The sequence below is a fragment of the Hemibagrus wyckioides genome, linkage group LG09, assembly GCF_019097595.1.
Source record: "Hemibagrus wyckioides isolate EC202008001 linkage group LG09, SWU_Hwy_1.0, whole genome shotgun sequence".
In the NCBI taxonomy this organism is placed as follows: domain Eukaryota; kingdom Metazoa; phylum Chordata; class Actinopteri; order Siluriformes; family Bagridae; genus Hemibagrus; species Hemibagrus wyckioides.
This window is the reverse complement of record NC_080718.1, coordinates 12,293,594-12,317,464: the sequence shown is the minus strand read 5'-3', so window position 1 is coordinate 12,317,464 and position 23,871 is coordinate 12,293,594. Positions and strand designations below refer to the sequence as shown.

General features: G+C 38.1%; 1 protein-coding gene across 2 annotated transcripts; it reads right to left on the bottom strand.

Annotated features, from left to right (window-relative positions):
- Window positions 1-773: 773 nt before the first annotated feature.
- On the bottom strand, window positions 774-7,983 carry alkal2b (ALK and LTK ligand 2b). Of its 2 annotated transcripts, XM_058398162.1 has the most exons (6): window positions 7,137-7,983; window positions 6,304-6,627; window positions 4,277-4,330; window positions 4,078-4,158; window positions 3,637-3,710; window positions 775-3,190 (listed from the first exon to the last, which is right to left on the bottom strand). In XM_058398162.1, the coding sequence occupies exons 2-5, from the start codon at window positions 6,569-6,571 to the stop codon at window positions 3,646-3,648; spliced, it is 468 nt and encodes a 155-aa protein (XP_058254145.1). In that variant the 5' UTR covers window positions 6,572-6,627; window positions 7,137-7,983; the 3' UTR covers window positions 775-3,190; window positions 3,637-3,645. The 2 variants fall into 2 exon arrangements, with proteins under 2 accessions (XP_058254146.1, XP_058254145.1); XM_058398163.1 differs by lacking the exon at window positions 7,137-7,983 and having other exon boundaries at window positions 774-3,190; window positions 6,304-7,095.
- Window positions 7,984-23,871: the final 15,888 nt, after the last annotated feature.

Sequence of the window (23,871 nt, the reverse complement as noted above, 5' to 3'; positions counted from 1 at the left end):
TCCTCTGAGTCAAATACTGCCAACGATTTGTCGACCAAAACTGTGGCATGATCGTTTTATTGGACGTCATAGTCGTAGTAAATACTAGTAACTAGTAAGCTCTTTAAGAATTCACTGAGCTCAATTTGCTCACTAGCACTACCCACTGGGCAAAAAATATGCCGAGCAACTTTGAAGGGACTTTCCATGAAAATATCATTATTGAATATGTACAAATATGGAGGAGACGTTTAGCCTAAATTACAAGGGCGGTGGTGCCTTCAAGGTTGTGTGTGCAAATTCCAGCAATGCCAAACTAGAGGATCTTGAGCCTTCAAGGTAAAATCCTTTCACTGACATATTGGTTTATTTTCACTTAATGGTTTCCTACATTACCCTCAATGCCATTCCAGTACTTGTGGTACAAGTGAGAATTAGGAATTGTCAATTATTACTATGCAAAGAGGTTGATGCAGCGCATTAGTCCTTTATTCCATCTAGCTCTCTTATCTGTAAGCTATGCTCAAATATTTAGGGATCTAAAGCTTCAAGCTTTATGTTAATACCTCTGTGAACACCATCTTCCTTGTCATATTGTAGGTTGTTAAATAGCTGAGTCCAGTCTCGGTGCAACTGAGTGCACTGATTTCTGGAAATTTTAATCCAATCTTTACTGTCTCCACTTCTTCTCAATCGGGTCTCTCATAAAAAAAAAACCTCCCTCAGGTTTACGTTTTCCTCATTTTATTGCAATTCTGCAGTAAACATGTGAAACATAAATACATGTAAATAAATATTGAACTTAAATCTAATTCTTTGGTTACAGACATTCTTGTTTTTCTCACACAGTGAGACACCCAAACATAATTAAGTAGATTAAGTATAACTGTGGAGCATGTTTATTATTTTCCAACGGTCATCTGTCAGTCAGTGTGATACACTATATGGCTGTGATACTCTGTGGAGAACTGGTGCCATAAATCTGGAAGCAGAGAGATGTACAAATGTCACTGTGTACTGGGCCCAAACATGTCCCAGCATGACAATGCTTCTGTGCACAAAGTGAGGACATGGTTTACCAATGATGGAGTGGAAGAACTTGAGTGTCCTGCACAGAGCCATGTCTCTGACTCAACCACACTGAACACCTTTGGGATGAACTGAAACATCCCAAGCCTACTCTCCATATGACTGCGCCTCATTAATTAGCTGAATGGGCAATTTTCCAAACCCATGCTCCAAAGTCTAGTGAGAAGCCTTTCCAGAGCAGTGGAAATTATTACAGCAGCATAGAACTGAATCTGCAATGGGATGTTCAAAAAGCACATGTAGATCCGATAGTCAGGTGTCCAAAAACTTCTGGCCATAAAGCATACGTGTTATATATAGCACTCACTGATTTACCCTCTGACTTTGATTTGGCTGCCACCCAAGACGATAGTCAGACCAGCTAAACCACAGTGTTGGCAGCTAAATGTTGTGGGAGTTTCCCATGTGGAGGGAATGAGATTGCCTTCGTTGACAGATATTCTCCGCTAACACATGCACTTATATACATACCTTCAAATTGCTAAATGGCACTGTAGACACGGTGACGAATTGTTACATAAACTGCATTTCATTTACCTTCAAATCTAGCACACGGATTTGTATGTTCGCTGCGTAAGGAGTTTCTTATCCGGAAAACATAAATCCGAGGTGCACTTTTTCCTCAAGTCCACCTTCACTTTGCCCCATTCCTAAATTAAACAAATTAGCTGCATGTCTGCTTCATTTATTCACTCATTCATCACTGGCTACCTTCACACGCTATAATCCTTTGATGTGCCTTCTCATGAATATACACCTGTTAGCAAATCTGACTGGTGGACTTAGTCGATAATGTGCTTAATTGCACGTTTGTTCTGAGGCGTTTTTCTCGGCTGACTTCTGATTGAAGAATTTCTGTAAACTTTTTAGCGTGAGTGCTACCTTGGCATGTCTGGGCACATTACACAATATGTGTGTGGGTGCTATGGGCTAGGGGCCTAATGTCTGCCAAAAGCAAACCATCTATTCACAAGTTAAAGAGGAGAACGTTCTAAACTAGGTTAGAGGTAAAGACTCAATCAAATCAGAGTGTGAAGAATGTTGGTTGGCTACTGACCACTGATTAAATCGCCTCAGGTTGCTTTTGGCTTCATTATGTGTGATATCTCTTCTAGTTATATATTTCACAGTAATTGAATCTAGTCACAAATAGCAACTTGAAGTCTAAAGACAAGTTTAAGCAAATAAAACATTCGTTATCCTTTTACGTTTTGAATAAGAAGTGCGAACAGAATCATGCGCTATTCATGTGCCTGTTGTCGACTCTAAATCCTTGCTTTGTGTGTCACAGGATCATTTTATTGTAGAAGTCAAACTTTGTTATCGTGACTGGCAAGTTTGAGTTGTGAAGGAACTTTTCTTTTTTTTTTTTTGCTGCTTGTCCTTACACTTGCACCTGATTACCACATTTTCATCATACAAATATTGCAACATAACATTATATAACAAAGTTTTATTTGAAGATAGATTTTCTTATATTTACAATATATACATATTGCACTCTAGCTGGGATGCGTTCGTGTTCGACGCCGGCAACTGACAATAACTTGAATATATAAATAGAGTATATATTTATATGTGACATTCATATTCAGGGAGAATGCTGATCTGTTTCTTATACACAGCCACCTTCATCCCTAAACTCTGCCAAAAGAAATGTCTTACAAATACAATTCATAACTCAATCACTGATTTAACAGGTTTTGATTTTGTGTAACAAAGGTGGTCAGACTAGAAGCTGTGTTTAATTGCGAACACAACTACTAAGAAACACAGTGAACAGCAACGGCGTTTGCATAACCGTAAATGTATTAGTAAATGCAGTACACCGTACCGTCCAGAGATTTTGGCAGTAGGATTTTTTTTTTTTTTTTTTTTTTGCATGTAAAACATCATCTTCACTTGCACCATTCGTGTTATCAGTAAGTTCGGTGATAACATTGATTTGTCAGTCAATAAGACTTCCATGGTGTACGTAGAACTCTATGGAGGAGTTTGGTTTAAAAAAAAAAAATGTGATGACAAATTATGCTTCAAGGTTTCTGAGGTGTTTTTTTCCCCCTTGTTCTTTCCCAAGGCACTTTATTCTTGGTCCTCCTTTATTTCTTAAGCCTGTTGAAATCTGTGAAGAAATATGACAATTTATGACTGGGATCAACCTGCTTAGACACACCATATTTATTATGAGCTTGGAAAAAAAATGAATTAAAAGTGAAATGATTTCTTACTGGGGAAAACAATTACCCCATGTAACGAAAATATATACTTACACAAGCTATTAATGGATTATGCATTTTTGTCATTTTTTCATCTGGTCACCTTACACCAGCTTTACAACATTTCCTATTCATGTAGTTTGTTTGTGAGTCTAGTGGAATACATTTGCTTTGCTTTAAGAGCGCAGCAGTTAATAAGTGGTACACTGATAATCCATGTGCCTGATAAAGACAATTAATGGCTGTTTAATATGTCTGTTTGTGCTCTGAGAAAACATTCCCAAACATGACACTGCCATTGTGGCACAGAAACAAACAAGAGTGTCAGTAATACACCGAGCTAAAAATTTACCTGCAGCGTCTATCCCTCAGAACACCGCTGACTCTCCGCTAACCTTCTGAGTAGCCGAGCACATCTTCTATAATCTACAGTGTGTACAGTTTTAACAGTATGAGCATGAATACATAGGATGCTTATGTGATTTCCAACAACCTTAGAATTAAATTACCATAACATTTTTACAACATGAACATGTTAAACACATCAATGAATATATAGAGGTCTTATATCAAAATATTATTTAAAAAGTACATTAAAAATGTAAGTTTGCTTTAAGCATAAATATGGCTCAACATTTGAAATATCTTTATATACACAGAATATTCCAATATATTTATATGTAAATATCTGTAAAGCAAGTTCAGTAAGATCGGCACAACTATACTGCAGCTGGATTTCTGTTGTAGGATACAAAACTTCGTAAATAAATGTCATGTACGTCCGTCCACTTACAGGCTGGTATTGTGCAGTCTCTGGTGTTATGATATAATCTATAAAAGCGTTTGCTGCATTTCGGGCTAAAATAGAGAGGCCCTGAAACAGACAGAAACATCCAGAAATAATATCAAGCTAATGCTGGCACACAGTCAACAATCATATGCATACTTTCACTTCACAGACAACAACACATGAATGCTGGAGTGTTGCTTACCTGTTAAATGTTTTAGGAACTTTTCTTTCTGGCGCAGATCTCTAGGAACGACGTCTGTCCAAAATCAACAAACGACTGTTAGTTGTGTTACTATTATTGCTAACAGTTTATCTATGAAAATAGTACGGCTTTTAAAAAAAATACATTGTACTGCTGTTAATTTTTTAAAAATACGTTTAAGAATGCCGCCAAACCATCCTGACTACTTGATGACATCTACAGATATACATAATTATATGTAGTATAAATAGAGAAAATGTAGTATTATTCTCATGTTGATGAAAGTGAGAACAGGTAAACCCTAAGGGATTTGTGAAAAACAGCCTGAGGCTCTGAAATTTATTTAAATGATACAAATGATTTTCTGTTATTCGTATTGTTGTTAATTGTGCTTTTGTGGGTCTTACCCAGAGATGGGATGTGGAAGATAACTTACACTCCCTGTTAGGAATAACCTGTACACCCTTCATATTCAGGCAATTATCCATGTGGCAGCAGCTTCAAACACACACCATGTCAAACTTTAAGGCTACAACTGCAGAAGACGACATCAAGTTTCCACTCCTGTCAGTAAGAGGTAGGCGAGGTTTTAGCAATACTGCTGTTCACTGACAGGAGTGTTACTCGATACGATCGTCTGCTGTTGGGGATCCACCTCGAGGTTTGACGTGTTATGTGTTCTAAAGTGTTTTTCTGCTCACAACCTTTGTTCAGAATGGTTACTTAAATTACTGTAGCCTTTCTCTCAGCTCAAACCAGTTTCTTCATTCGCCTCTGACCTCTCCCATCAACAAGGCATTTCTACAGAACTGTCCCTCACTGTCCACCAACAGCCATGCCACAGTCATGAGCACATTTTTCCCTGTTATGATGCTTAATGTGAACATTAACCGAAGCTATTGACCTGTATCTTGTGTGACTTTATCCACTGAGCTGTTGCTATATCATTCGTTGATTGATTAGATAAGTAAATGAATAAGCAGAAGTACGGGTGTTCCTAATAAAGTGGTCAGTGAGTATATTGTACATAATTCTTGCACTGTTATGGGGATCTTTAAAAAAATGAAATGGAGGTGTTGTTGTCAGAAGATAATGACCAAGGATTGAAAAGAAAAGCAATGTAAATGTTTTAGTTATTATTAAATTACTCTAAATAATAAATGATTATTTATTAACTGACTTTATCTGAAGCTCAGTAATGTGATATAAATATGGAAGTAAATATTATGTCAGTTGTAATCTGATAATATGTTACAGGTTTTGAATCTAAGTGCATGTTAACATTATGTAATTGGATTGAGTTATAAAAAGCTCCTATCAACAGCTCCTTATAAAGTGCTTAATGTGCAATGTGCCTACTTGAAGAGCTGAATTGTGTTTAGAAGATAAATATATGCTACAATCATAAGATCGTTTATTTATTTATTTGTTTGTTTATTTACAATGCCAGGTTTCCCTGGCTGGAAAAGTTTTCCAAACACCATCGCCATAATATTTGGGGCAGATTTAAAACAAAAACAAACTTACTGTCATATCTGGCACTGTCAAAATTTTGCATCCAACCTCTTAAATTGTAAAATAATTCTCCGGACCCTCTCAGTACAGTTTTATGAGCATAACATGACTGCTCAATATATTAGGCTTCTTGTATAATAATATTTTGCCTATTTATTGGCACAAATAATCATTTTTTATTCCTGAACTTTCCACCAATAAAATAAGACTTAAACTGACAATATGTAGAGGCTACCTGTTTTGGACAGGAGGTTTAGATTAAACCTGTATTTAAATAGTCGAGCCAATAGGCTGATTATAATGCCTCATAATAATAATGATAATAATGATGATGATAAATTATGAAATCTGATCGTGCTGGGTTTCCACCTCTGAAACAAAATAAAGAAAGAAAGAAAGATCCCAGTCTGAGAACTGCAGCTTAGATGTTTCCTATAAAAGATGTGTGTATATGTCCTAGAAAAAAAAAAAAAGTAATGTCCTAATTTATTCAACAGAACAGTGTACTTTACCCAGGGTCTGGTCATGCTGATTGGATTTGTTGACTTCGTTCCCTTCCCTCGACTCTATGGAGTATTCCGTCTTGATGGGAAGCGAAGAGTGTGCTTGATACTCGTTGGCTTGCGCGTGATGCTCGGGCGCTTCTCTCCCGCTGGCCGCGAGCAGCTGCAGGAGGCTGGTGGTGGCGCGTGCGGACGCAGAGCCGCTCTGTCCGCCGTAGCCGCCGCTCATGATCAGCAGCGCGAGCGCAGTAATGACTGGCGCGCGCAGGACGCTCATACTGAAGCGCAGCTGAAGCGTGCCTCTCTCGCCACTGAGGCGTGTGAACGTCTGCCCTGGACGAAAAAAACCACAAAGCACACACGATGGAGACAGCGAGTTGAAAAAGTTCAGAGACCCTGATTTTACCAGACTTCCACACAAGTGGGCAAAGCTTTAAGCGTCCCATTACGCTCAGGCGTATTTAGCACATCGCGCGCGCATCGGAATGACGATAGCTAATTCGAAAGTTTATTTTGCAATGACACGGTGCAATCTGAAGGAATGACTCTAAGGAATTTAGCTGAAGTTACGCCCCAACCATGGCTTTCCTCTGCTCCTACTTGGCATGAAGTGTTGACGTGCCAAAGACTGGCTGCAAAACTACAGAGGAGGAATTGTTAGAATTTATCTCAAATAAAACGCCTGAACCAGTGTCCAACTTGTATGAACATGCCTCGATAAATGTGCACGTAGTTAAAGTAGTTGAGTAAGCAGAAGTGTTTTTAAAAAACCCACAGCAACAACTGAAAGACCTCTGAAACTAGACGCATTTTACGCACAAACCCCAAAGCCTTATGATTACCTGTTTGGGGAGTGTCACGATGGTTTAGGGTCCTCCCGGTGTGTTAGCAGATTAATACAGTAATGTAGGAGCTGGTAGGGTTCCTCTCTTCAGGTAGTCTCCGGTTTAGAGATCTATTGCACCATGGCAGACAGAGAGCCCAGTCTCTTTATAGGCTGAGTTTCAAGGCGCCTGTGGTCATTCGCTGCACTGTGTAGTGAGTGACGAGTGACAGAAAGCCGGTGACTTTTCCTTTTTCTTCCTCTTCTTTTTCCTCCTTCTCCTCCGTCGCGTCTCTCGGTGATGTTTGTGTCACATTCATCCGGCATGAGTTCCCTCGCTTTTTATCCTGTGCTGCAGACGTAAGGACTCGTCCCATGCGGATTGTCCCGGCATGCTGGAGTGCTCCTCCAAAAACGCATTTTAGTGCTTTTTATTTATTCCGGTCACCGTCTCATAACTGCAGCATAAATCCACTTGTGGTTCAGGTAAAGTGGTGTCCCCCTCCACTTACTACCAATCTTTTCATTCCCTTAAACGGGAATCTCTAGATCTGTTTCTAAACATGGACTGTGGTTAAATAGGCTTTTAATTTCTCTCTCTCTCTCTCTCTCTCTCGCTCTCTCTCTCTCTCTCTCTCTCTCTCTCTCTCTTTTCTTCCAGTAGCGGATACCGCAATCGATTCCTATTTAGAAGACTTGGTCCATTACGGGAAAGCCTAAAGAGAAAACGTAATTAGGCGCAATACTCGTATGTGCGTATGGCGCGTTGGAGCAAGAAGTCGCTCGTGCCGCGACAAATTCCTAATTTATAGCACAAGGTCCGAGGAGTGAACAGCCAGACCTTATCTGCTTTCGTTTACTCCATCCCAACTTTACCACTCCCTTTAAGCATGTAAAAAATGTTCAGTCATATTTTACTCTCCTCCCTGTTTTTTAGCCTCCCTTTAAACGGTCACCGGAGAGGTATCACGTTAACATAGCAGTTCCCTTAGGTAATCATAATCAGGATTATAAAGCTTTGTACTATTATTACACCTAGGTGGAGTGCCGCAGATTTAACAAGGGACGGCGCAGCGCACTTTTAGTAGGCTTGTATATATATAGTGGATCAACAGTGCCACACAGTGAGTCTGTGCAAGTGATTTACAATTTATTCAAAACATTAAAATATAACTTTAGGATTGTATTGCACCTAGCCGCAATCATCCTATCAAAACACAGTCGACGTGTCAAGGCATCATTCTAACTGGTCTTTTGTACTTAGTGTTCAGAAACGTTTATGACAAAAAAAGGTCTATGATCTGTATTAGGGAATCCCTTCAGTAGCTGTTACAGCAGGACTTATATGATGATGTATATCAAATCGATTAACATTTGCTATTTACCAAAGTGTGGCACTAGATGGCGTGCCAAAGGTGTGGCAGTGAAAAAAATAAAAATAAATAAATTATGCATTCGGCCGTGTGGCTTTTAACTGCTGACTGTATGAAAGTATGTAAACACACACACACACACACACATACATACCGATCAGGCATAACATTATGACCATCTGCCTAATATTGTGTTGGTCCCCATTTTGCTGCCAAAACAGCCCTGACCCGTCATGCACTGTGTATTCTGACACCTTTCTATCAGAACCAGCATTAACTTCTTCAGCAATTTCAGCAACAGTAGCTCATCTGCTGGATTGGACCAAACGGACCAGCTTGCGCTCCCCACGTGCATCAATGAGCCTTGGCCGCTCATGACCCTGTAACCAGGTTACCACTGTTCCTTCCTTCTATTACCTTTGATAGATACTGACCACTGCAGACCAGGAACACCCCAAAAGAGCTGCAGTCTAGCCATTACAATTTGGCCCTTTGTCAAACTCACTCAAATCCTTACGCATGCCCATTTTTCCTGCTTCTAACACATCATCTTTGAGGGCGAAATGTTCACTTGCTGCCTAATATATCCCACCCACTAACAGGTGCCATGATGAGGAGATAATCAGTGTTATTCACTTCACCTGTCAGTGGTCATAATGATATGCCTGATTGGTGTATGAATCATCCTAAATTATTTAACTAAGGTTAGGAAGAGCGTACATTAAAATGACAATCATAGTAGCATCATGTCTATATTCCTGACAGAATGTATCTTTTTCTTTAAGTTTAGTTAAAAAGTTTACTTTTCATTTGTCTGTTTTGAACACATGCTTTAGTTCAGAAAGATGGTGCAAAACTGTTACACCACCACTGCTTGTGTTTTTCTTCTGAAACCTTGACATATGACATAATCACAGTGATTTTCTGTTAGGACACATTTTCAGCCTCAGCCTTCTCCAGGATCACACAAAAGATTTCTTGTCAGAGATTATATAAAGCAGACTGATTAAAAACAGCACCTTATTAAACAAAGACTTTGTTCAGATACTGAACCAGACTAGAAATATGGTCTGTTGGAGCGGATTACACGGGCCAGCCTTTGCTCCCCTTGTGCATCAATGAGACTTAGCCACCCAATGACCCTGTCTCCAATTCACTGTTTTTTTCTTGGACCACTTTTGATAGATACTGACCACTGCAGACTGGGAACACCCCACAAGAGCTGCAGTTTTGGAGATGCTCTGATCCAGTCGTCTAGCCATCACAATTTGGACCCTGTCAAACTCTCTCAAATCCTTACTCTTACCCATTTTTCCTGCTTCTAACACATCAACTTTGAGGACAAAATGTTCACTTGCTGTCTAATATATCACACCCACTAACAGGTGCCATGATGAGGTGATAATCAGTGTTATTCACGGCACCTGTCAGTGGTCATAATTTTATGCCTGATTGGTTTATGTACATAGAGAGAGAGAGAACATGTCAATAAATCTATGTATTAAACACTAATTGAAAGCCTAAATTATAGGCTTGGACTGTTTGTTTGTTTGTTTGTTTTTAACTGGCTTAATTTTGCTTTGTTATTATCTATTACTGCAGATTTCTAAAAAAAAGTTTACAAAATCTACACTTGTTATTTTTGATAAGGCTGTGTACATTACATAATTGGAAAGGTTGAGACTTGGCCTGTGTATAAATCCAAAAAGAAATCAGTACATCACTGTAATCCTACAAAAATTCAGAGATTGATATACTGCAACTTGCCTGATGTGTTTGTGCCTTTGAACAGTCAAGAACCATCCACTTGTGGTTATTTTTTAAATAATACATTCTAACATTGACAACAACTCACTCCACTCCAGAAATTGCACAATCTGTGCCAGTTTGTCCTCCATATTGTTGATCCATTTCACACATGAAGTGTTTAAATGTCTTGAATTGAACTGAATTACAGACCTGGAAGTTTTCTTCTAATATCAAACATTATTAAAAATAAAGGTAAATTAGTATGTATGTTCTTTTGGTGGTTAATGTTAACCATCCTTCATATAAATCTCATATTTCAACAATCCAGCTAAATGAATGATCACTAAAGCTTTTTTGAAATCTTTCATGCATTTTATTAGGCTATTGCAGTGGTGGGCAAACTACAGCTCATGGGCCACATACGATCCGTTGGGCTGTTTAATCCGGCCCATTGAGTATTTACAAAATTAACCTTCAGACCTATTTCATTTCACCTTTTTCCTGCAATGCCCTGCATTTCAGTCGATTCCACTAGAAGGCACACTCTAAAGACTAACCTTTGCTAAAGTCGAGTCTGTCCTCTCTACACACAGATATTCATTCATTTGTTTGCTATTGCATTGAGCCCTATTTTCACAGGAAATGGACCAAAGAAAAGAAAATTCAACAGTGAGTGCCGAGTTTTTAATAAGGAGCAGTTAAATATTTTTTCACCAAAGTTTGATCAAAAGATGTATTGGTAGCAACTAGTCAATGTACAAAACAGTGACTACTGCTCAGAGGCTCAGCAAATTTATTTTTTCCAACAAACTACTATTCAGGAGGCAAGCACCAAGGCAAGTTATTTGTTGGCATTCAAATCAAATTATTCAAATGGCATTCTTTCCTTTTTAAGTAATGGGTATAATATACCCATATAATTTATATTAGTTCATCCTCCCATCTGCTATTGGCCTGGCCTGTTAAGCCAAAAAGTTTGCCCACCCCTGGGCTATAGACTTGAGCAAATATGCAAAAAGTTGATGTTATGATTTGCAGGTTAGTTGACTTGCTGACTAACCATTTGCTGTTGGTTACAGATTAGACATTATATTATTAAGTTGTCTTTATCCGTCACATATACATTACTGCACAGTGAAATTCTTTCTTTGCATATCCTACCCTTGGGGGTTGGGGTAAGAATGCAGGGTCAGCCATGATGCAGCACCCCTGGAGCTGGGTGGGTTGGGGGCCTTGTTCAAGGGCACAACGGTGGCACCTTGGCGATGCTGGGGCTTGAGCCCCAGTCTTCCAGTCAGCGACCAAGAGCCTTAACCACTTGAGCTACCACCACCTCCATTTATAATTATATATACATATTATTAGTATATAATAATAATTTATGAAATATTATTAACAGTAATATTATATTTTTCATTCCCCTGCCTTGCATTTCCCCTTATGTATGATGCTAAAAAGCTATTAATTCATATAATCAAAGGGCCCAGGTTGTGTTGCTGAGTTTTAATAGCAACAGAGGTGAAACTGATTATAAGTTTTGAAGTTTATTATTCAACCCCCCCTCATTAATGCTCCCTGAATTACTTTCGTCTCATTCTTGCTCTGCACTTAGTTTTCACTTCCATTTGACCACCTCTACTTTCCCTTATTTTTCAATGATGCTAAAATACTTTCACTGTGTATTGATAGAGCTAGTGTTTCTTCTGAAATAAAGTCTTCCTGCCACCCTTATTTTTTCACCTGTGCTTTTATGGGGGTGATGCTTTATAAGCTTGAAGCTCTTGAAACTGGCTTGTGTAATGTAAAGTATTTATTAAAGCAGGCATGACAAACCACAAGAGTGAGAGAACATCAGATAGCACAAGTAGAATCATGCTTTAAATTACTTAACTTTGTGCACTAAACTTTGACCTGCTTTGTGTGTTTTCACTACATTTGTTTCTTGTGTAACAGGGGCATAACCCATTTAGCTATCCATTTTCTGTACCCATGATCCTACACAGGAACCAGAGGACTCTGGCACAAGGTGAGGGACTCTCTGGATAGGGTGCCAACCTATCAAGGGCAGAATCACATACACACTCACAACAATTTAGAGATACCAATGAGACAACAGCACATGTGTTTGAACTGGAGGAGGAAACCCCTGAAACACAAGGGAGAATGTGCACACAAAGGGTTGGGGACAGGAATTGAACCCACAACCCTGGAGGTGATGGGTCTTCCTAGTGGTGTAACAGTACACAAAATGTAATTTTGATACAGTATGATGTGTCTTGATATGATACATATCCTATAAGCATTGCATGACTATGTCTAATTTCAAATTTTGTTAGTAAGTAAAAAATAGTATATTTATAAATATACTATTTATAAATATACACTATAAAAATATAGTACTTTCATTATGAAAGTACAATATTTGAAACTTGAATTTGCATGACCCATTTAGACTCTGAAACAAATGCTGTGCATTAGACTGGAGCAAAATTAAATTTGTGTGACTCACAAGCAGGCGTGTCTGAAGCATGGAGCTCCAGATGTATTTTTGAGTCCTGTATTCTCCAGCACTGAATATGAACTTCCCAGTTATGAGTATGTTTATTAAAATCCTTGTATCCTTTCCTGAATTCAGACTAAAATTATATCATGTATTCCCCCTTTTGGTGTACTCGGTTGCTTTCAGAGTGCACTGCATCTGTCAGCACTACAACACCTATCATGTTTATTTATGTTGCCATGTGCATTTAATTTCCTGTTTATGTCTCTGCCACTGTCTTGGCACTGATTTTTTCCCAGGTATGTCAAGTTTACCGTCATCGTTTTTTAATCCACCTCTTGATTTTATTTGTATTCAAGTCCCTGTTTCTTTGTCCGCCGTATAGTATACACTCTGTATCTGTTTGCTGATTGCCTGACCATTGTCTATTCCTGTTCCTGATTTTTGCTCAAGGTATTGAAATTGCTGCAAGCATTCTTAAAAAAAAAAGCTTTTGTGTGCCTGCACTTGCAATTTGACAGAGTTTATTACACCTCATCTAATTCAAGTCTATTTCAAGAAGAATTATGTCTGTTGAATGTATTATGGCTCAAATTGAGAGCCTTGTATGAAACAACACAAGATGTTGATGTATCTTTACACTTCTTTATTAACTTCTTCATAGACATTTGCTCACATGAAGGCATTTTTTTTATCGGTCTGAAGATTTGGGCTCTGAAGAGATATGATCATGTCATATATTTATATAATTATAAGTGTGTTTGTGACTTGATCTTTAATACGCACTCGTGTATCAGTTACTATAAGACATACAGTTCATGGCTACTTGATTAAGCTTAAACAAACCTTCAATCAACACACCCTGGCCATTTTATAAGGTACACCATTCATTGATATCCCTTTTTCGTCACCCTACCCATCAGAAGAGTATAGGACCATTGACAACCAGATATTACTATTTAATAGTGGACTATCAGCTCAGCAGTTACACAGTACTGGGGTAAATATAACCCAATAATCAAATGTGGTGTTGTGGTTCTTTTGGTGTTCAGTTGTGTTGTAGTTCTTTCGATGCTCAGTGGTGTTGTAGTTCTTTAGGTGTTTGCTGGTGTTGTGGTTCTTTATGTGTTCAGTGGTGCTGTGGTTCTTTAGGTGTTGTGTTGTGACTCTTTTGGTGCTCAGTTGTGTTGTGGTTCTTTTGGTGTTGTTGTGTAGTTTTTTGGGTGTTTGCTGATATTGTGGTTCTTTAGGTGTTCAGTGGTGGTGAAGTTTTGGTGATGCTTAGCAGTGTAGTTTGTTTTATGCTCAGTGGTGTCGTGGCTCTTTTGATGTTCAGTAGTGTTGTAGTTCTTTGGGTGTTTGCTGGTGTTGTGGTTTATTTGATGCTCAGTGGTGTGGTTATTTTGGCTTTCATTGATGTTGTGGTGTATCTGAATGGATTTTTCCCTAAAATGTTACCAATTACCATTAGAAAAAAACATACGGCAACATCCAATCTCTTGTAGATGCACAGATTTCTACTCCTAAATGTGATATCCATGTAGTAAAGCATTAAGTGCATGTCCGCATCCTTCCTTCACTCACCTACTGTAGTCTTCATAGAGATGTCGCCTTCTCCAAGGTCCTTTTTCATTTGCTAGGCCAGGTTTGCCATGCAGCTCTTTAGTTCAAGCCAGAGCCTTCAGGTTCCAAAATCCACTGATCGTATTTTAGTCATTAACTTGTTAACCTTAGTTTGTGCCAGCCCCTTGTCCACAACTTTAATCTCTGCTGAACTCGTTGCTGTTGCTTTCACAACAGTTTTTCATTAGTTTATCTTATCGGATATTGATGGAAATTCATCAGCTTGTCAGTTGACACCTCATCTTGCATAAGCCAAGCCAGCAAGCCTTACATGGCCATACTTGTAGATTTCAGTTTTTTCCAGAACTTTTGAGCAAGTCTGTGCTGGAACATTCCTTCACAACCATACTATATCATGCAGGATCAATGAACCCAAGTAGTTTATATTTATGATTGTGTCTCTACAGTGTCCTGGTTGTACTAGGCTATTGCTATTGTCATTTAGACCTACAGTGAGGGAAAAATTTATTTGATCCCCTGCTGATTTTGTACGTTTGCCCACTGACAAAGAAATGATCAGTCTGTAATTTTAATGGTAGGTGTATTTGAACAGTGAGAGGCAGAATAACAACAAAAAAAATCCAGAAAAACACATTTCAGAAAAGTTCTACATTGATTTGCATTTTAATGAGTGAAATAAGTATTTGATCCCCTATCAATCAGAAAGATTTCTGGCTCCCAGGTGTCTTTTATACAGGTAAGGAGCTGAGATTACAGTAGGAGCACTCTCGGGGAGATCGAGGAGCACTCTCGGGGAGATCTCAGCTCGTTAACTGTATGAAAGACACCTGTCCACAGAAGGAAGCAATCAATCAGATTCCAAACTCTCCATCATGGCCAAGACCAAAGAGCTGTCCGTGGATGTCAGGGACAAGATTGTAGACCTACACAAGGCTGGAATGAGCTACAAGACCATCGCCAAGCAGCTTGGTGAGAAGGTGACAATAGTTGGTGCGATTATTCCCAAATGGAAGAAACACAAAAGGACTGTCAATCTTCCTCGGTCCGGGGCTCCATGCAAGATCTCACCTCATGGAGTTTCAATGATCATAAGATTGGCGAGGAATCAGCCCAGAATTACACTGGAGGATTTTGTCAATGATCTCAAGGCAGCTGGGACCATAGTCACCAAGAAAACAACTGGTAATACACTACGCCGTGAAAGACTGAAATCCAGTAGCGCCCGCAAGGTCCTGCTAAAGAAAGCACATGTACAGGATCATCTGAAGTTTGCCAGTGAACATCTGAATGATTCAAAGGTCATGTGGTCAAATGAGACCAAAATCCAGCTCTTTGGCATCAACTCAACTCGCCGTGTTTGGAGGAGGAGGAATGCTGCCTATGACTCCAAGAAGACCATCCCCACCATCAAACATGGAGGTGGAAACATTATGCTTTGGGGGTGTTTTTATGCTAAGGGGACAGGACAACTGCACCGCATCAAAGGGACGATGGACGGAGCCACGTACCATCAAATCTTGAGTGAGACCTCCTTCCCTCAGCCAGGGCATTGAAAATTGGTAGTGGATGCAAAGAGGAGTGGGCCCAAATTCCTTGAGATGTGAGATGTGTGCAAACCTGGTGGCCAACTACAAGAAATGTCTGACGCCTGTGATTGCCATCAAGGGTTTGCCACCAAGTACTAAGTCATGTTTTGCGAAGGGGTCAAATACTTATTTCACTCGATAAAATGCAAATCAATGTAGAACTTTTCTGAAATGTGTTTTTCTGGATTTTTTTGTTGTTATTCTGTCTCTGTTCAGATAAACCTACCATTAAAATTACAGACTGATCATTTCTGTGTCAGTGGGCAAACGTACAAAATCAGCAGGGGATCAAATAATTTTTTCCCTCACTGTATGTCATAATCAGTTACATAATTCATAAATTAATTATAGCACCACCTCACAACACCATTCATGCTTCTCAAGTTATGTGCATACAGTAAACAACAAAAACATTCTGTCCAAATACAAAGGTAATGTATTTTAATTCAAATGTTAAACAATGCATCTGTGTTCTCCAGTATCTAAAAACATTTAAAGCATTTTTGGAAGATTTGATTGATCTACAGTAAAGGAGGGTTGTATTGTAGCTTTGCTGTACTTCTGAGTGCTGATTTGCATACCCATGAGCCATTTCAAGGAACTTATCACCTGCTAATACATAAAATGCTTAAAACCATGCAGATCGAATTTCAGTTAATTCAATTCTTTTCAACTTTATTTGTATAGTGCTTTTAACCATGGCCATTGTCATTTTACAGGAATATAAAAATTCTAAATAAAAATTCTAAAGTTTAAAACTTTAATTTATATTTATCCCAATGAGTAAGTCACAGGAAACAATGGCAAGGAAAAAGTCTTTGAGATGATTTGAGGAGGGAATTTTGAAAGGAAGCAGAATGGAAGCAGAATGGAACTCATGCTCATCTGGGTGACACTGGAAAGTGCGAGTAATTTCCCTTCTATAACTGTGCACTATATAGTATGAGCATCAGAGTAGTTTCTGAATTTATTAATTTAGCTTTAACATAAATTGCTTCCTGCCGAAGCCATCAAATGTTTATTGATGCTTGAGACCCAAGCTCAAAACTGACCGTGTTCAGTAGTACAAAGCCTCCAAAACGGTCTCCAAGTGAACTCTATCCACAGCAATCCAAAGTATCTCTATGTTGGGCCATCCCTAGCACCAAGTGACCTCCAAGTGATGTTATCATTTGCAGAAAAAAACTAACAGTGACACGTTGTTGCTGCCACATGGGCTGGTTTGAGCATTTCAGAAACAACTGATCTCTGGGGATTTTTTTGTACAGTCTGTCTGATGTGGGTTCAGTTCTCAGCGCAGGTGTGAGCTCTGTGTTTAATTTTATTCAGCACTCTGAATATATTTGACCAAATCATATTGCAAGAATGAAAGCTAATTGTGTTATTGTTACTCAATTTAATACTAATATTTATTTTATACCTAATGAGCAAGCATGCCATGACAGGGTAAAGGAAAAACTCCCTGAGATAATATGAGGAATAAACCTTGACAGGAACCAGGCTCAGAAGGGAACCCATCCTCATTTGGATGACACTGAACAGTAAATAATGTAAATGTAAATAATGTCCTTTCTACAACAGCAGCCAAGGGCTCATGAGAAACTATTAGATCAGTGTAGTTTCTGAGTTCATTATAGGCTCTAATTCCTTGCTGTCGCAAGCTGACAGATGTAACAGCAGATCTGTGACAGTGTTATAGTCCCCAAGTGGCTCTGTCCACAGCTATCTCCTGGTCACAGACTGTCCACACAGATCCATCCATAGCATCAGTGAGCAACACCAAGCAACAAGACTCCCACCAGGAGCAGAGTGTCTGGATGGATCAGGCAGGTCCAGAAAGAAGAAGTGGTTACACTGGGAACTCAGAACACTGGGAGCTCAGGAGTGGGACGCATAGAGAGAGACAGAAAGAGAAAGAAAGATATTAAGTATGCTTTGGAACAGCATAACAATACTGCCAGTAGTGAAATGTTTTTTTCTTTCTTTCTTTTCAGTCTGCTACAACTGTCGCATTCATTTCTACAGGCTGACTTGTTTTGCCCTCACACTTTCTAAACCACATTCAGCCACATCGTGAACCTTTTACAGTGGCTTTACAGTGTTAATGTATTTTTTGTGAACATCATTCACTGAGCAAATGTTTGTGTGATTCAAGGCTTTTCCCAATTTCAAGGCTTTTCACTCTGAAGTATACAATTTCATAGTGCTGCATGATATATTCAATATATACTACTGAGAGCAAGAGCAGAACTTGAACTGACTTTGAATACTTAGTAGCACTGGACCATATGTACTCCATTGACTTTGTCAATATATTTCTATTAGGGAAGTGGTTGTTTAGTGGTTAAGGAATAAAGATCAGAAGATTGTGAGTTTGAATTCCAGGTCCACCAAGCTGCCACTGCTGGGAGCCCTTAAAAGCCCTTAAACCTCATTTGCTCAGTTGTATGATAAAAAAAAAATAAGCTGCTCTGTATAAGGTTGTTTTCCAAATGCCATAAATGTACATGTATATGTATGAACTGGTGTCAACTGTCTTTGTCTTAGATAATTATTAGTCATGTAAACATGTTCCGTCTTTTACAAAGCAGTAAAGACATTTTCCCTGGCCTGGTATTTCTGCACACAGGACAGTTGCATAAGAGATTATAAGCAGGAGTGTTCAGTGAAAAAAAAGCATGATAAAGATTCAAATGCAATTTAATTAGTAGGTTGTGGAAGCAATAATAATTGGGGTGCTATATTAACAAAACAAATTTAACTTTATTCAACCTCCAACTCCTCCCATAAATTGAAGGCCATGTTAAAAAAAAGCTTAGTTTGCAACAGTGCAGCTAAATAAGGAACAACATACTAGAAGGGAAAAGAACAGTGTTTTGATGCTATTTGATTCTGTGAAGCTAACTGCAGTATTAAATAGTAAGATCTGTGTGTGTGTGTGTGTTTGAACATTTGCAGATTTTAATAAATAGAAAGTTTCTGATTGAAAATAATAATATATATAATATAATATATAATAATATATATTCTCAATTAATTTCCTATACAGAATACAATAGTAAATGTCCAGGTGCTGTGGAAAGCTGACATAACACTTTATGGTAAAGTGAATTTCTTTTCAGGTACAAGAAATTGCCTATATCAACAAGTCTGTCTGTGTAGTTTTGTTTAATATGCAAGGTTTATCTTTTATTGTAAAAAGAACTGAAATTATAAACCTTAAACAAACATCGTTCCTTCACGGTGCATGACACTGACAGTCTCAGAGGCATGGTAGACTATAGGTTCTATAATGCATCATTTGAGGATAAAGGCATGTCATGTTGACTCATTAAGACTTGCCAAACACATCTGCTATGTTTTTCTAACATGGAATATACTGAACACACAAATACTAACAAAATATTCGTGAAAATGTACATAATGCATGTGAAGGGAAAAAAAATCAGTGATAATAAAAGATGAAGAAAGTCTCTGATTAGGGAGCTACAAAGGGAAGAAGTATAAGGATGTTTCCAAACACATCTCTCACATAAGTTGTAAGGTGAGAAATTCTCACTGAGCTCTTAAAAAGAGATACTGGATAAATAAGTCTTATGTGTAGGTAGACACACACACACACACACACACACACACACACACACAGACTGACAGAATGACATACACATGCTTAAACAGAGAAACACAATACACAAATCACTTAATCACACTTAGTCACTTTCTAAAGTCTGTGAGGTGTAAACCTGATGACAGGAGTGGTAGCCGGGTAAAAGCCCTCAATCACATCTTACTAATCAGACAAAGAGAAACATGAATTTGGCTTACTTAACTTTGTTTGGATAGTTTATGGTCTTCAGATATTGCAGATGTTTTCGTGACACTTTTATGATAATTATGATCCACTCTATGTTCTTTAAAAGCCCTTTTTAAAATAGCTTTTTACTGCTTACACAAGTACGCTTTAATAGTAACTATATTTAAAAATATAGGGGAGCGGTATTTCTACTATAATATCAATTATCAAATTATTAAAACCCTTCACCTTGGTCTCATACCTCATTTCTTGTTTAGAATCTTCTAACTAGACACTTAGTGGCTGTGATTTTACAAAGTTAAGTTTTTTCATTAGCTACTACAAAATACATTTTGGAATACATTTTACAATTATCGTGCCAAATTCATACATACAAAGTATATTAATACATACATACATACAATGTCTATGCATATATGCACTCTTAAAGTTCCAGTGATGTGCCATTAAGTCAATTAAAGTCAAGGCGGGACATAGGAGTAGAGTGGCTCCTCCCCTTTTTAGATAACCAATAGTGTTTTTCACCTGCGCTAAGTCGTACTTGACAGTTAGTTTGGGGCGGGACACTTCAGATTCTAAAGAGCATTTGAATGGACATAAAAATGGTTAAGAAGGTTAAGAATGATGTCATCAAAATTGTCAATCCATACTGGTGGTAGAGAGAGACAGTAAATTTTAAATGCAGGTCCTCCAAATGTGAATTTTGCCATCAATTTAGAACACACTAGCATATAGCTAACATTAGATCTAAAATTTTCATACTAAAAGCCACATTTTCACTATAAATCTTAACATGAATCTTATTATCAATAAATATTATCTTATTTGCTGTGATTCAGTCGAAGTCTGGATGTGTGCTTTGTTATCTGTTAACATTTCTTTGTGATATGTTATAACTGAAAGAGGAGAATTTCTGTTGATGAATTTTTAAAGGTGATAGATTCACTTCATCTTGAAGTTTTGTTCAGGTGTAGTCATGAAGCGCTATTCTGACACTGTCAGTACACACAAGTCAGTGAGACTGTGATTTTAATATTCAGTGCAGTTAATAATGTTTGTAGAAAAACCTAAGGCTTTTTGCATTTTTTTCTGAAAGTATATGATATGTTTTTTTGTCCTGAAGAGCACAATAACCATCAAAAAAAGACAAGTGTTTGCTAATACACAACTAATTCAACATATTATTTAGCAGAATTACAGCTGGAAAAAAAGCTGAAGATATCTGCCTGCAGTTTGTCTAAAATTGGACCCATAAGAATACTCACCACATAGGAGGAGGAACGTGAAATAGGGGGAAAAGTGGTAAAAGATTATACTTGTGTGTGTCGAGTTTTGAAACAAACTTTTAAATGACTCTCTCATAACAAGCTATTCTGAAGTGTTGCAAGGAAGAAGCCCTTCCTGAAAGCATCTCAACAAAAGCAGCACCTGAAACTCACCAAGTACAAACTAGCACTGTGTGTTGTGGTTAGACGCAACCAAACAGCAAGAGCTACTGGGACAGTTCCCTGCCAGACCACCAGGGAGTGCTGGCAGACGTTTCACTAGTCTGCTTTTTGTTTTTGTATTCTACACGTGTTGTGCCACGCCCTTCCTATTGTGGAACGCTTTCCCGCGGTCTCACCTGTTCCCCATTTACCCTAATGGTTTGTCCTATATATACCAGCCCTTTTGTACCAGTCATTGTAGCAAAAGGGTGTTCTATCCCTGTAAAATGTGATAGTGGATTGTTCATCCTTTGGGCTGTTTTGTGACTGGTGCTTTGGGGGCATTTGTAAAGGTTGATAGCATCATGAGTTCTGCTATATATTAGAATATTTCAGACCAAAACCTGGTTGCCACTGCCAGGAGGTTCAAACTTGTTCAGAGATAGAGCTTTTGATATGACTATGAGCCAAATATACATGCAATTTCGTTTTTTAAGCATATTTTCTTGAAACATGCTGTGATCTGATTTTATAAGGGAAGTCCACTGAGCCTAGAGTCTTCTCCACCTTCACCATGGCAGCATCACAAATTATTAACTGTACAGTTGCCAAAAATGTTAGAGTAGTATTTTCGAGAACTTTGCACCACTTAAAAAACTTTGAAGAAAACTGCGTGGTTGATATATAGTCATTTTTGCTTGTTCTTTGTGCATGCTATACAAAGAATTATAAAGCATTATGAAAAAATGGTGTTCTTGGACATCTGGTGATCAAGTCAATCATTAAGGCAGACAACATGGTGAACAGCTTTGTGTAGAAGTAGCTTTGAACATACTCATTCGCACGCAATTAAAGAAAACTGAGCCAAAGTCAACATAGTGTCAGTGACTGCAGCTGTTTGTGGCACATCATATCAGAGAACTCAAATACCATCTTTCTCCGCTCAGGATAAAAGTTTTTATCACGTCTCCACCCATATTCTGTAGACAAGTAAGCCACTAAGGCAACATGTGCAACAAGCCCTGATGTGTCAGTAAATTCCCAATGCTTTCCTAAGTGTCCAGGCAGCATGTGGTTGATTAGGAGCGATCTGTGCCTGTTCCAGCGTTATTCAGATGCATGCTGGAACTCCAGCTCATTGTGCTGTTTAAGTCTGGGTAGTTTTGGGGAATGTGTTGTTGTCATGGTGTGCATCCCAATGTGCTGTTACCATGGTGAGATTTTGTTTTTGCTGCATAGTAACTTCACATAAACAATGGGGTTACGTAAGAAAGTCAGGTATTTATATTATATGCATAAATATAGCCCCGGCTTTTATTTTTATAGAATAGCTGGCTAAGTATTTTTATCCATAAACATTTTGTTTAAAACCTTACTGTAAATTTACTAAAAGACGAAAAGCCAAAATTTAGCAAGGGATCTTGAATTAGGTCTAATTTATCTGCTATTTTTAGATTTGAAAAATGACATTAAACTAAATATAAGATTATTAAGCCTATTTCTAGGCATATTTTGCTATTTTTATTTTCACATTTTCTTTTTTTTTTTCAAAATTAAAATTAGCAAAATAATCTGCTATTAGAACAAGAATATTCAAAGCTTAAAAATAGTAAAATATGTCTAGAAATAAGCTTAACGATCTTATATCTTATATTAGAAAATAGAAATCGTAGATACTTTTGACTTGGTTCAAGATCATTTAACTTGCTAGGATTTTTTGCTGTAAAATGAAATCATGCTGTCATCAGCTCTGACTACACATACTTTCTGGGGTTTTTTCTGAGAACCTAGGTCTTATAACACTATCAGATATCAGTTTTCCAGTTGTCAACATGTTCATGTAGGCTTCACTGAACCATCTAAATCAGAAATGGTTTGCTCCTTTACTATTACAGAGTGGGATGCATACAAAAATTTTATCTGGCAATCTGCTGACAATCATAGTCTTTTTTGAATGAGCTATATCTGCCAAAGTATAAAAAGAACATGTAAATAACAACATTGAAAAGTCTACACACCCCTGTTGAACTAGCAGGCTTTTATGATGCAATAAAAAGTACAATAATCTAGACATCAACAAGCAGAGAAAATGAGGCACCACAGTGGCATTATCAAAAAAGCTGATGTGCTGCCAAAATTGACAAGGACAAGACGAAAACTTCAGGGATCTTTCTGAGAGACCTATAGCAATATTAAAGTAGCTGAAGAAATATATGTGTTTCCTGTTCAGCATGTTACACTTTTAATGTCTTCACTAATGCACATTGTTTGTACATACATCTATAGACCACATTTATCCCTATTTATAATGTCTACAGCATCTCCTGTACATAAGACATCCACTTCCCTGTATATATCACCCCCATAGCTGTATCTCTTTATTCATAATTTATTGTAAATGTGGCACTTATGCAATTCTGGTTAGCTGCATGGTAATTTCACTGGCTTTGATCAGGCATAACATTATGAGCACTGACAGGTGAAGTCCTGTAAGCATCCTTTAAGTCCTGTAACTTACAGGACTTTAAGGATCTACTGCTAACTTCTTGGTGCCAGATACCACACCACACCTTCAGGGATCTAGTGGAGTCCATGCCTCGACAGGTCAGGGCTGTTTTGGCAGCAAAAGGGGGACCAACACAATATTAGGCAGGTGGTCATATTGTTATGCCTGATCGGTGTATACTTTACACAATGACCATAAAGTTGAATCTAATCTAA

Bases quoted from the DNA above. Each gene is read 5' to 3' on its own strand.
- alkal2b (XM_058398162.1), bottom strand. From the start codon at position 6,571: ATGAGCGTCCTGCGCGCGCCAGTCATTACTGCGCTCGCGCTGCTGATC. The intron at 4,331-6,303 runs GTAAAGTACACT...GATTTTGGACAG, and splicing joins TCAGCATGACCAGACCCTGG to ACGTCGTTCCTAGAGATCTG. The intron at 3,711-4,077 runs GTAAGTGGACGG...TACACACTGTAG, and splicing joins AGACTGCACAATACCAGCCT to ATTATAGAAGATGTGCTCGG.